Source organism: Equus caballus, chromosome 10 (assembly GCF_041296265.1).
Source record: "Equus caballus isolate H_3958 breed thoroughbred chromosome 10, TB-T2T, whole genome shotgun sequence".
Lineage (NCBI taxonomy): Eukaryota > Metazoa > Chordata > Mammalia > Perissodactyla > Equidae > Equus > Equus caballus.
In genome coordinates, this window is record NC_091693.1 from 8,775,710 (window position 1) to 8,789,113 (window position 13,404).

At 40.7% G+C, this 13,404-nt stretch overlaps 1 protein-coding gene across 1 annotated transcript in view; it reads right to left on the reverse strand.

Annotated features, from left to right (window-relative positions):
• LOC100052230 (zinc finger protein 850) overlaps window positions 1-7,174 on the reverse strand; it is an 82,631-nt gene extending 75,457 nt beyond the window's left edge. Inside the window, 3 exon segments of the mRNA XM_070225603.1 lie at window positions 34-160; window positions 2,738-2,794; window positions 7,034-7,174. Coding sequence (XP_070081704.1) covers window positions 34-160; window positions 2,738-2,746 — 136 coding nt within the window. The 5' untranslated portion in view covers window positions 2,747-2,794; window positions 7,034-7,174.
• Window positions 7,175-13,404: the final 6,230 nt, after the last annotated feature.

Here is a 13,404-nt window from a genome sequence, read left to right on the forward strand (position 1 = left end):
AGACCTTTAAATGACTGGTATAGATGTCCTTACCCATCGACACCAGGTTGCTATAGTTCTCCAGCATCACATCTCTGTACAAGTCCCTCTGAGCAGGGTCCAGGCACTCCCACTCCTCCTGAGAGAAGTCCACAGACACATCACTGAACGTCACAGATTCCTGAAATAACACATACACATATTACTTGTGTAATAAAAGAAATACTCTAGAGACTATTGTGCTTGGATTGCGGGATAAAGCAAATGAGCAGTGACACTGATGTCACTGAGAACCATAAGCTTTGGGTCTCAGAAATAGAAGCAAGAGTAATCAGTTTATTTTATATTTAAAAAACAAATTCCTGACTCAGCCCATTGAAAAGGCCTAGAAACAATAATTAATCCAGTAGCAATGAACATCTCTAGTATCTAGATTGTAGTCTCTAAGTACCATGTTCAAATAAAAGGAACCAAGGCTATTTGGGGAAAGAGAGGATCTCAGGATTGAGTTAGAAATGTACAGGATGAGCCTCAACATTCTGTTCTATCAGAAAGCAAGAGAGTTATCAAAAACTGTTAGCATCATGTTCAAAGGACTCTTGAAAATGGTCCTCCCACTGGCCAAAAATGGTATAATTTGAGGATCAAATGTCATAGGCTGATCAGTTCGAAAATGTTTAAATCCATGAGCTCATAACAATAATGGACAAAAAATTACTGGTCACCTTTGTAGGAGTCTAAGAAACCAATTCGGTATTTTAAAAACTGGTAAATAAAGGGAAAAAAAATCAAACATTCTTTCCTATATGAACTGTCTTTCAGGATAATCAAACAGTTGATGAGAAGTTTTATTTTTCAGATACTATTCCACCAAATCTATGAAAAAGGAATGACAGAATTAAAATATCATTTGCAACCTAATGAATCTAGACAATAATCATCAATGGTGGCTAACATTACAAAAGAAAGAGAATCAGATATAATGCGCCTCCTGATGGAATCATACATCACCACCTATGAAATATTCTTTTTCTTTTTTTGGAGGAAGAGTAGCCCTGAGCTAACATCTGCCACCAATCCTCCTCTCTTTGCTGAGGAAGACTGGCCCTGAGCTAACATCCATGCCCATCTTCCTGTACTTTATATGCGGGATGCCTGCCACAGCATGGCTTGACAAGCCTGGGATCTAAACCGGCGAACCGTGGGCCGCCGAAGCAGAACATGCAACCTTAACTGCTGCACCACCAGGCCAGCTCACCTATGAAATATTCTTGACAAAAAAATCCCACCTGAATCTGATGAAGCTTCTGGACCTAACTGCTAATTTTCAGGAAACACTTCAATGATACCACAAAGATGCAATCAGCAAAATCTAAACAGTGGACAAATGAATCAGATTTTTTTCTTTTCTAACAAAAAAAAACTGCACAGAAGAGCCAGCCATGGTGGCCTAGTGGTTAAGTGTGGCACACTCCACTTTGGCAGCCCGGGTTTAGTTCTTGGGCACGAACCTACAACACTTGTCTGTCAGTGGCCATGATGTGGAGGCAGCCAACATACAAAAAGAGGAAGACTGTCAACAGATATTAGCTCAGGGTGAATCTTCCTCAGCAAAAACAAAAAACAAAAAAAAACCTGCACAGAAAGAAAAGAGATGAAAGGGGTAAGAGACTCGAGAGACATATCAACCAACTGCAGTACATAATCCTTTTTTGGATTTGAATTCAAATAAACAATTTAAAAAATTAGACATTTATGGAAATCTGTACACTGAATAGTGATGATATTGACAAATTATTTTTAACTTTTTTAGATTCAGTAATGGTGAATTGTTGTTTTTAAAAAATAATCCTGGGGCCGGCCCAGTGCTGCAGCGCTTAAGTTCGCACGTTCCGCTTCTCAGGGGCCTGGGGTTCACCGGTTCGGATCCTGGGTGCAGACATGGCGCCGCTTGGCACACCATGCTGTGGTAGGCGTCCCACATATAAAGTAAAGGAAGATGGGCACGATGTTAGCTCAGGGCCAGGCTTCCTCAGCAAAAAGAGGAGGACTGGCAGTAGTTAGCTCAGGGCTAATCTTCCTTAAAAATAAATAAATAAAAATTAAAAAAATAAAAAATAATCCTTATCTTCTAGAGATACATACCAATTTGTATGTGCTGCAAAATAATCCTGCAGGAGAGAGGGTAGGGAGTGTGCAGGGAGGAACCAGGTAGTGGTATAGATGAAAGAAGACTGACTCTGAGTTGATAATTATTGAAGCTGAATGGTGAGTATACGGTAGTTCATATGACTACTCTACTTGTCTGTGCCTGCAATTTATCATAATAAAGCTTTTTTAATGGGAAGTGGTAGAAAACAGCTACAATAGAATATTTGCAGAGTAACAATCATATGTATAGCATTGATTTAAATAAACAAAACTGTGATATACCTCTGTTGTGGGAAAGGAAGTAGAGTGTGACATAGCAAATTTCCTCTCCACTATAGTCCCTGGGAGACGGCTGAGAAAAGAGATGCTCAATTATTGAATGAATGAAAATGTTAATGCTGGGTCAAAATAAGAGGGGCACCTAGGAACGGTATAGGAGTATCTGGCTAGAAGGAGAAGAAGTGGGGACCAGGATCCTGAAGGGGGACCCTGATAGCCAGAAATGTCAGGAGAAGGAAAGCAAGTGCTCACGTGCTCTTTAAATTTTTTTTTTTTATTTCTTAAAAAGAATTGAATGTCAGGAAGATAAGAAAAAGCACCAACTCACCTGGGCCATGGCTTTCAGTATTGCAGGAGATGATCAGTCCTCCTCGGGCCTGTTCTCCTGAAAAAGGAGAGTGTCCTGAGCAGGCAGGCCTGGGGCAGCAAAGAAATGCTCCAGAAACACACTGGCCTTACAGCTCTCAGACTGACCAGGTAAAACCACCTCCACTTCCCTTGATCTTATCATACAACTCTAGGTAGCGGGAGTATGGAACAAATCCTACTCCTTCCTCAACTCCAAAAACCCTAGGCTTTAGCTACAGCAAGATGGATCCCGGCTAGTGGAGCCAAAGGAATACAGACTCAAATTCCCTCTCCTTCACCCAAGCACCCAGCTTCCTCCCTCGGCCAAGTGATTCAGGCCAGACCTTGCCCCACCTCAGCGATGTTGCTGCTCTGAACCCAGACAGAGCTGCTATGATCTGCCCTGAGCACATCCCTTCTCTGCAACCCTCAGGCCCCCAGGCAGCGCCCTTTGGCCAGGACCTACCCTCTGACCAGAAGGACTAGACTTCCCTTCAAGTCTTCTCACTTCTCAAGCCCAAGAAAGTCAGTCAACTTCTCACCACACAACCACACCCACACAGACACACTCCTCATTCTTATGTTCTAGCTGTTTTGTAAAAATAAATAAACTTTGTTAACATGTTTTTGCCATGCAAAACAGTCAAAATGTCAGCTTTTCAGTAAACTCTTTCTTACCTATACATATTTATATAAATTTCTCTTTTTTCTATAACTTCAGTGCTTTCATTTGTTACACTTAAATCTTTAATCAATTATTTTACTTTGGTATAAGATTATTTGATAAAAGACTATGGTCTAAGATTGTAAATTATAATTTTATCTTAGTATAAAATGTGAGTTAGGAATCCTACTTAATTTTCCCCCCAGAAGAAGTTACCCAGGTCCAGCAAAGTCACATGTGAATAACATAATATTTCATGGGACTTAAATGCACCACTATTTTAAAGAAACTTTATATAAGATATAACCTGACTTCAGATATGTTGAAATGCGAGACAAAAAAAAAAAGTGAGCCTTAGAACAGATGACTATGGAATGTATTTTCCTTACTGATTTAAATGCTGCAATTATCATAGATGATACATGTTTGTATTTACTTGTGGTTCTACTTTGGTTCAGTGATCCATTAAATGTTTTGACAGCATCACATCCTCTATTTATTATAATTTAAGAATATGTTTTAATGTCTTAATAGAAGACCCCTCCACTACACACCTATTAGAATGGCCAAAATCCAGAACACTGACAACACCAACTGCTGGCGAGGCGCAACAAGAACTCTCATTCATTGCTGGCGGGAATGCAAAATGGTACAGCCACTTTGCAAAAGAGTTTGGCACTTTCTTAAAAACATACTCTTATTATGTGATGCAGCACTCGAGCTCCTTGGTATTTACTCGAAGGAGCTGAAAAATTACGTCATGCGAAAACTTGTGCACAGATGTTTATAGAAGCTTTATTCATGATTGCCAAAACTTGGAAAAAACCAACATGTCCCTGAGTGGGTGAATGGTTAAATAAATGTGGCACATCTAGACACTGGAATATCATTCAGTGATAAAAAGAAATGATCTATGGGATCCATGAAAAGACATATTACTAAGTGAGAGAAGCCAGTATGAAAAGCTATATACGGTATGATTCCAACTATATGACATTCTGGAAAAAGCAAAAATATGGCGAGAGTAAAAAGATCAATGGTTTCCAGAGGTTAGGAGGGAAAGAAAAAGGGAGGGGTGAACAGGCAGAGCACAGAGGATTTTTAGGGCAGTCAAACTACTCTGTATGACACCATAATGGTGGATACATATCATTAGACATTTGCCCAAACCCACAGACTGTACAACAGTAAGAGTGAACCATAATGTAAACTATGGACCTTGGGTGATAATGATGTGTCCATGTAGGTTCCTCAATGGCACCAAATGTGCCACTCTGGTGGGGGATGTTGACAATGGGCTATGCATGTGTGGGGGCAGGTGGTATACGGGAAATTTCTGTACCTTCCTCCCCAGATTGCTGTAAACCTAAAGCTGCTCTAAAAAAATACAGTCTTTTTTTAAAAAAGTTCTGGCTCTGAAGCCTGTCTAGACGCAAAAAAGTAAATAACCCCTTATTACTCATCTTTTTCAAGAGTTTCCATATGAACACAGATCAGTAAAAATATTATACTGCATAAAATGAATACATTAAGGAGTTCTGACATATTTATGATGTTGAGTCATATGCTTTGATTTCAGTACTTTTTGGAATGTTTAAAACCACATGATATACCATTAAAGCAGCAGATTCATCAAAAATTAAAATGCCAAGTGACCAAGTATTAGAAAGAACACAGGATGACAACATTTATAAACTACTGGCAGGAATTTAACCGGTACAACCATACTGAAGATCAGCTCAGCATTATCTAGGAAATTCGAAGATACACACATATCCTATGGCCCAGCAATTGCATCTGTATGTTTATACCCTAGGAGAGTATGCATATGTGCGCCAGGGTACTTAGAAAAATACGTTTAGAGCAGCCCCTTCAAAGGAGCCAAAAATTGGAAATAACCAATGTCTAAACTACAGCTATATATAACAAGTGACCACAAGGGTGAGACTAAGAAATATAATATTGTGTAAGAAAAGCAAGACCCAAAACAACAGGACACAGTACAATTTCATTTCTATAAAGTTAAAAAGGCAAAACTAAACTATATTATTTAGGGATGTGTAGATATGTAGCAAACTATTTTTTTCAAAAAAACCAACATGAAAATAATTATCACCAAAGTCAAGATAAGGTTTACCCAAAGAGATGAAGAGGATTGGTTTATTCTGGGGGCAGGACTAACAGGGCCTTCTGGAGTGCTGAAACAAGCTTTTGTTATAGAGAGGTTCCCTTTATAATTACTTCTTAAACTATATGTCTATATTTTAAGCACTTTTGCATATGTATGTAATATTCAAGAATTTAAAAAAAGAAAAAGACTATATAATAGCTACAAATAATTTTTAGTGAAAACGAAAGATAGGAAATGATAAATGCTGTAAGATTCCAACCTTGAAACAATGCATACTATATGTACACAGGAAACTTATTAGAAAGAAATCGATCAAAATATTGACAGTGGTTATGTCTGGGTAGTAGTTTACTTTTGCTTCTTGTAACTTCCTATTTTCCAAATTCTTTAAAATAATCATGTTTTATGTGTGTGTTTAAAAAGAAAGTAAAACAGTATACGGGAGAAACTGAGCTATTTTCTAAATTAACATGAGAACATGGAGGAGGAAATGAGGGAGAATACTGGGATCTGTGTGTCCATACCCAGGGCTTCCCGTCATTCTCTTGGATGGAAACGTGTAGGAACCAGGTCACTTGATGAGTCTGTGTTAAACAAGACCATCCGGGAGAAGGAAAGCAAAGGGCAAACCCCAGCACACCTTGAATTTGGCTTGGTCAACAGCCATTCCTCCTCCTTCCTCTGGGGACCTCTGAGAAGAGCAGGAAGGGGAAAGGAATCCTGAGACGCCAGGCCTTTCTTGCAGCCCAGACTGACAAGATTAGAAGGGTCTGGACCCACACCCACCACCCGTGGAGAGGAGGGATGGAGAGAGGTCAGAGGAGTCTGGGCTGTCCTGAGCGTTCCTGGTGTCAGAAGGGGAAAAGTCTCTGCTGTCTGCCACCAAAATCTGTCCTGACTTCACACATCAGCCACGGGGACACACACGCTGTCACCCTGGCACAATTACAGGCACCCTCCAACCGCACACAAAGTGTCACAAAAAGTTACATGATCACACTCACTTATCCCCACAGTCACAGACATCCAGTACACAGTGCTGCTAACATGCAGTCACAACCCCACACACACAGCCCTCAGATAACACAGTCACAGCCGCATAATCACAGATTTTCTACACTCCCCCCGTCCCACACTATGTCACACAAAGTTATACGAACGCACACAATCACGGTCCCTCCACGAGGACACAGTCACACCGACACACACAGCGCCGCACATTATCACAGTCACACACCTACAACGAGAATATCCAGTCACATCAGCACAAAGAGCTCCGCGCATGGTCACAGACACAATGACACACCCACCACAGGGACAGACAATCACACCCGCACACACGGCGCCGCACAGTCACGTAAGGTCACAATCGCACACATGGAATCTCACACCTCTTGCCCCCTCCCCCAGCCCAACCAACTCACACAGGCCCGAGACTCCGGACCCGCCCAAACTGTCCCTTCAGATCCTCAGGGACTCACCTGAAAGCCTAGTCAAGCCCCCGAGACCTAGGCCGCTCACCTTGCGCTTCCCCTTCTCCGGAGGCCGAGGATCCCGCAGGCAAGTGAACGGGCGACCCTGTTCCCGCGGGAGTCTCTGGGAAATGTAGTCTGGATCCGCCGGCCAAGATGGCGGCGGGCCCTCGGGTTCCCCGCCAGCGCACAGCCCGCGCCAAGCCCGCATCCCGGCTTCTCTCCCCGAGTCGCTGTTAGGAGTCTTCGAGATCCAGACGCAGGCTCGGAGTGAGGCTCCCACACGAGGCAGGCCGCAGACCCTGGAGACAAGCTTCCTTCATTGACCCGGCCAATCCCAAGGAACCATGTGTTCCCTGAGAAATAGAAAAAAGTCGCCGGGTTCGCGCCAGAAGTTGATTAGTGCCGCAAGAACTTCTGGGAAGTGTAGTTTAGAGCCGGAAAGGGCGAGGTGCCAGCGCTGGTAGATGACTTTCTGCGCTGAGCTGTCCACCGAGAAGCGCGGAGCGGAGCCGCGCCCAAGAGTCTTCCGGGGGCTATAGCCCGCTCTGTGAATACACGGGACTGACTGACTACATCGCAGTTTCTGCCTTCGTCAGTCGATGAGAGAGGCGGGGCACGGCGCTGCTCACTAGTGGAAACCTGAGAGTCTCAGACCCGAACAGCACCGGGGAAAGTGAAGGAGAGTAATCCAGGAGCCCGGAAGGGGGCTTTTGGGAACCGGTTCTCCGGCGCATCAAGCAGTGTGTGTGTTGGGGATGGGATGGTAGTGGTGACTCTGAGGATGGCCCGTGTGTGTAAGGCCATAGGTGAAATTGGATGATTCTGGGGGCGCGTGTTCTTGTACCACCAATTTTATGTGAATATTGGAGACGCAGAAAGCAAACCAGTTGGTCTGACACTTGGTTTTAAACGTGGTTTTCATAAAATCATGTTTCTGTTCTTCGCAAATGATTGTGGATGCCACACCCTCTGACGCCTTAGGGATATTGTTTTCATACGTACAATTTCAGTCTCTCTCTGCAGCGTTTAGAGTTGTACTTTTTTCCTCTCCAGTCTTCCATGGTTTGATCCTTGACTCCCTTAACTAGGAAAAGAAAAAAAAAAAAAAGATTTATTAGTGTGATCAGTACAACAGCTTTGATATGAATCCTACCCCCTTTCACCTCTTGGGAACAATTCAAAGTCACAAATGGGGACCAAAACAGCAGACTCCAGTTTCAGTAAAGTTCAGAGAAAGGAAAAGTCCACGAACTCCAAAATACACATGAGTGCTTCCCAATGCAGTTGAGATTGGATAGAAGCATGTCAGAGGATAAGGACTGGTAAGCAGAGGTGAGAAGTAGTGCTTAGGAGCTCGTGAACCTATTCGAGAAAACACCAGATATAGGGGATGAAATCATTCCAGGACAAGGAGGAGCTTATACTGAAGTATAAACGTTGGAGAAGGAACTGCCATAGAGTAGAGGTCAAGCAGAGTAATATCAGGTGGAACCAATGTGCCAAGATTAGGACAGTCGTGTTTAAGGGAAAATTGATCCAGAAAAGTAAAATATGCCTTAATTTTGACCGAAGTTATTTGGTCTGTAAGATGAAGACACTTGAGCATCTAGAGAAAACCTCAAGTTGCTTAAAGGAGAGAAACTACTGAATATTTAGCACCAGAAGTCAGTGCAACAAAACCAAAAGAATAACAAAGAAAGAGAGTGAAAGCCAAAGATTTTTGTCCACGATGAAGCTGCAATTCAGGTGTAATTTAGGGTCACCCTAAAATGAGGATGTGAACTAGGGTGACTTGAGAACCAGGGCAGTAATATAAAGGATAGGCTGGTTTAAGCTAATAGAATAAGCAGAGAATGATCATTAAAATATAAAAAATAGCTACAAACAAACCAAAAACAAAAACCACTAAAAGTGTTGGCTGACCCTGGCATGAGTGGAAGAGGATGGAAGAAGTAGAGTAGAAGAAGTATGTAGGGTTTGATGGAGCAGCCGTGTGTGAGAATTCTTTAGGACAAGAAACAAGGGCATCGATACAGCTATTTCAGAGATGAGGGGGAAAAAAGACCTGTGGGGAAGACAGTAAAATGTGAAATAAAATGGCTTGTTAGGAAGATTGTATGCTTCAGATTTTGACAGGCCTGAGATTCAAATCCTACTTCTGAAAATGACCGTTTGTAACCTTGAGCAAATGATTTGTGCTCTATGCACAAGATATTCCATATCATCAAAAATCTTGGTAACAGTATTTTTTTCTCAGGAGTGTCGCGTGGATCAGAGAAAACGTGCGAATTAGCTTACACAAAATAAGTGGTGAAGGCTATTATATAAAACACTTCCCAACTCCTGCTTTAAGGCCAGTATTACCCTGATGCCAAAATCAGACAGAGAAATTATGAGAAAAGAAAACTAGAGACAAATATCCGTTATGGAGATACACACAAAAATCCTCAAAAGTTACTAGCAAATCAAATCCAGCAACATATAAAGAAGATTATACACTATAGATAACCAAGTAGGATTTATCCCAGGAATGCAAGGGTGGTCCAATATAATATGTCATATTAACAAAATAAAAACAAAAGCCACTTGATTATCCCAATAGATCCAGAAAAAGCATTTGACAAAACCCAATATTCTTTGATCATAAAAAGCATTCAACATGGGGCTGGCCCCGTGGCCGAGTGGTTAAGTTCGCGCGCTCCGCTGCAGGCGGCCCAGTGTTTCGTTGGTTCGAATCCTGGGCGCGGACATGACACTGCTCATCAAACCACGCTGAGGCAGCGTCCCACATACCACAACTAGAAGGACCCACAACGAAGAATATACAACTATGTACCGGGGGGGCTTTGGGGAGAAAAAGGAAAAAATAAAATCTTTAAAAAAAAAAAAAAAAAAAAGCATTCAACAAACTTGGAATAGGTTCCTCAATCTGATAATGACACCTATGAAAAATGCACAGCTAACATCATACTTAACAGTAAAAGACAAAAAGCTTTCTCCTAAGATCAGTGATAAAGACTGAATGTGTCCCCCTCAAATTCATATGTTGAAATCTGATCCCCACGTGATGTATTTGGAGGTGGGACCTTTGGGGATGATTAGGTGATGAGAGTAAAACCATCATTAATGGGATTAGTGCCCTTAAAAAAGAGACTCCAGAGAGCTCCCACACTCCTTCTGCCATGTGAGGACACAGTGAGAAGACAGCCATTTATGAACCAGGAAATGCACCCTCACCAGATAACAAATCTACCAGTGCCTTAATCTTGGACTTCCCAGCCTCTAGAACTCTGAGAAACAAATGTTTGTTATTTAAGCTACCCAGTCTTTGGTATTTTTTTTTTTTAAAGATTTTATTTTTTCCTTTTTCTCCCCAAATCCCCCTGGTACATAGTTGTGTATTCTTCGTTGTGGGTTCTTCTAGTTGTAGCATGTGGGACGCCGCCTCAGCGTGGTCTGACGAGCAGTGCCATGTCCGCGCCCAGGATTCGAACCAACGAAACACTGGGCCGCCTGCAGCGGAGCGCGCGAACTTAACCACTCGGCCACGGGGCCAGCCCCCTAGTCTTTGGTATTTTTGATACAGCAGCCCGAAAGGACTAAGACAGTTAGGAGCAAGCCTCTCCAAGGATGTCCATTCTCTCCATTTCCATTCAATATTGTGCTGGCGATTCTAGACAGGGCAATTAGGCAAGAAAAAGAAATAAAAGGCATCCAGATTGGAAAGGAAGAAGTAAAACTCTGTTCATAGATGCCTTGATCTTATGTAGACAGAATCCTAAGGAAGCCACACAAAAAAGATTAGAACTAATAAGTGAGTTTGGCAATGTTTCATGATACGTGATCAATATTCAAAAATCAATTCTGTTCCCATATGCTAGCGATGAACAATCCAAAAATGAAGTTAAGAATACAGTTCCATTTTATTAAAAAAGTAGTTAGGGATAAACTTAATGAAACCATGACAATTCAGTGGGGTAAATAACAGTCTTTTCAACAGATGGTGCTGGGACAACTGGATAGGCACATGCAAAAAGAATCAACTTGGAATTATACCTCACACCATATATAAAAATTGAGTCAAAATGAATCATAGATCAAAATGTCAGAGCTAAATCCATAAAACCCCCAGAAGAAAACATAGGACTAAATCTTTGTGACCTTTGGGTTACACATGGCTTCTTTTATATGAAAACAAAAGCACACAGGATAAAGGAAAAATTTGATAAATTAATTTCAACAAACAAAAAAATTTATGCATCAAAGAACGCCATTAAGAAAGTGAAAATATAACCCAGAGAAACTATTCTAAATTATATATCTGATAAGAATTTGTATCCATGATACATGAAGAACTGTTACAGCTCAATAAAAAGACAAATAACCCAATTTTTAAATGGCCAAGCAACATATCTGAATAGACATTTCTTCAAAGGTGACACGCAAATGAGCAATCAGCACATAAAAAAATGTTCAACATATTAGGTATTAGGGAAATGCAAATCAAAACCAAAATGAGATAGCATTTCACCCACACCAGGATGACGAAAATAAAAAAGGCAGGCAATAAAAAATGTTACAGATGTGGTAAAATTGGAACCTTCATATGCTGATGCTGGGAATGGAAAGTGGTGCAGCTGCTGTGGCAATCAGCTTGGCAGTTATTGAAAAAATTAAACGCAGAGTTACCGTATGACCCAGCAATTCCACTCCTATATATGGATGTATGTATATGTATTCCCAAGAAAATTGGAAACGTATTCACACAAAAATTTGTACACAGCTGTTCACTGCAGAATTATTCATAATAGCCAAAAAATGGAAACAATCTAAATGCCTATAAATGGATCAATGGATAAAGAAAACGTGGTATATCTATACAGTAGAATATTATTTGGCAGTAAAAAGGAATGAAGTACTGAAACACACCACAACACAATGGCCTCGAAAGCGTTAAGCTAAATGAAGATGCCAGTCACAGAAGAATAGTCTACAATTCATACAAAGCATAGAGATGCGTAAACTTTTATGCATTTCTATAAAAATTGTCCAGAATAGGCAAATCGACAGATACTTAGGGCTGACAGGGTTAGACAGAATTGGGAATGATTACTGAAAGGTATAGGGTTTCTTTTTGGGGTGATAAAAGTGTTCTTGAATTGGATAATGGTGATGGTCACACAACTCCAAGAATATGCTAAAAACGGCTAAATCGTACACTTTAGAAAAGCTAATTTTTGGGCCAGCCTGGTGGCGTAATGGTTAAGTGCACATGCTCTGCTTTGGCAGCCAGGGGTTCACAGCTTTGGATCCTGGGCACGGATCTATACACTACTCATAAAGCCATGCTGTGGTGGCATCCCACATACAAAAAATAGAGGAAGTTTGTACAGATGTTAGCTCAGGGTTGATCTTCCTCATACACACACACAAAGGTTAATATTTTTGGTTTGTGAAATATTTGGGTGCGTATTTTTAAAAAATCAACTTTATTGAGTTAAAATTTAGGTACAACAAAATGCACTCATTTTAAGTGAACAGTTTGATGAGTTTGAACAAATGTATGCATTGTGTAACCATCACCATAGTCAGGATATAGGACATTTTAATTCCCACCCCAAATTTCCCTTTGACCTTGTTCAGTCAATCCCCATATTCCTACCTCAGGTCAGACATCCACTGACTTACCTTCTGTCACTATAGATTAGACCTTCTTATCCATATAAATGGAATCACATTGTAGGTGGCTTCTCTCTCTCAGCATGATGTTTTTGAGTCCATCTATGCTGTTTTCTGTGTTAGCCTTTCTTTTTACTGCTGAGTAGTATACCATTTTATGAATGTATCTGAATTTGTATATCCATTCATGTGTTTATTCACACTTGGGTTGTTTCCAGATTGGTTAATATGATTAAAGCTGCTATAAATGTTTGAGTACAAATCTTTTTGTAAACATATGCTTTCGTTTATATTAGAAAATACGTAGGAGTGGAATTGGTGGGTCATATATGTTAGTGTATGTTTACTTTTACAAGAAACTGCCACATTGTTTTACAAAGTTATTGTACCATTTTACATTCTCACCAGCAGGCTCTGAAAATTCTAGTTGTTTCACATGCCTTCGGCACTTGCAGTTGTCAGTTTTTTTAATTTTAACTATTTGAGAGGGTGAGCAGTGGTATCAAATTGTGGTTTGATTTGCATTGTCTGATGACTATGGATTTCAGCATATTCTCATATAATTATTAGCTATTCTTTTATCTTCTTTTGTGACGTCTGTTAAATCTTTTTCCCGTTTTAAAATTGTTTGTGTTCTTAGCATTGAGTTGTAAGAGTTATTATATATTCTGGATAAATCCTTTGTCAGACACACACAT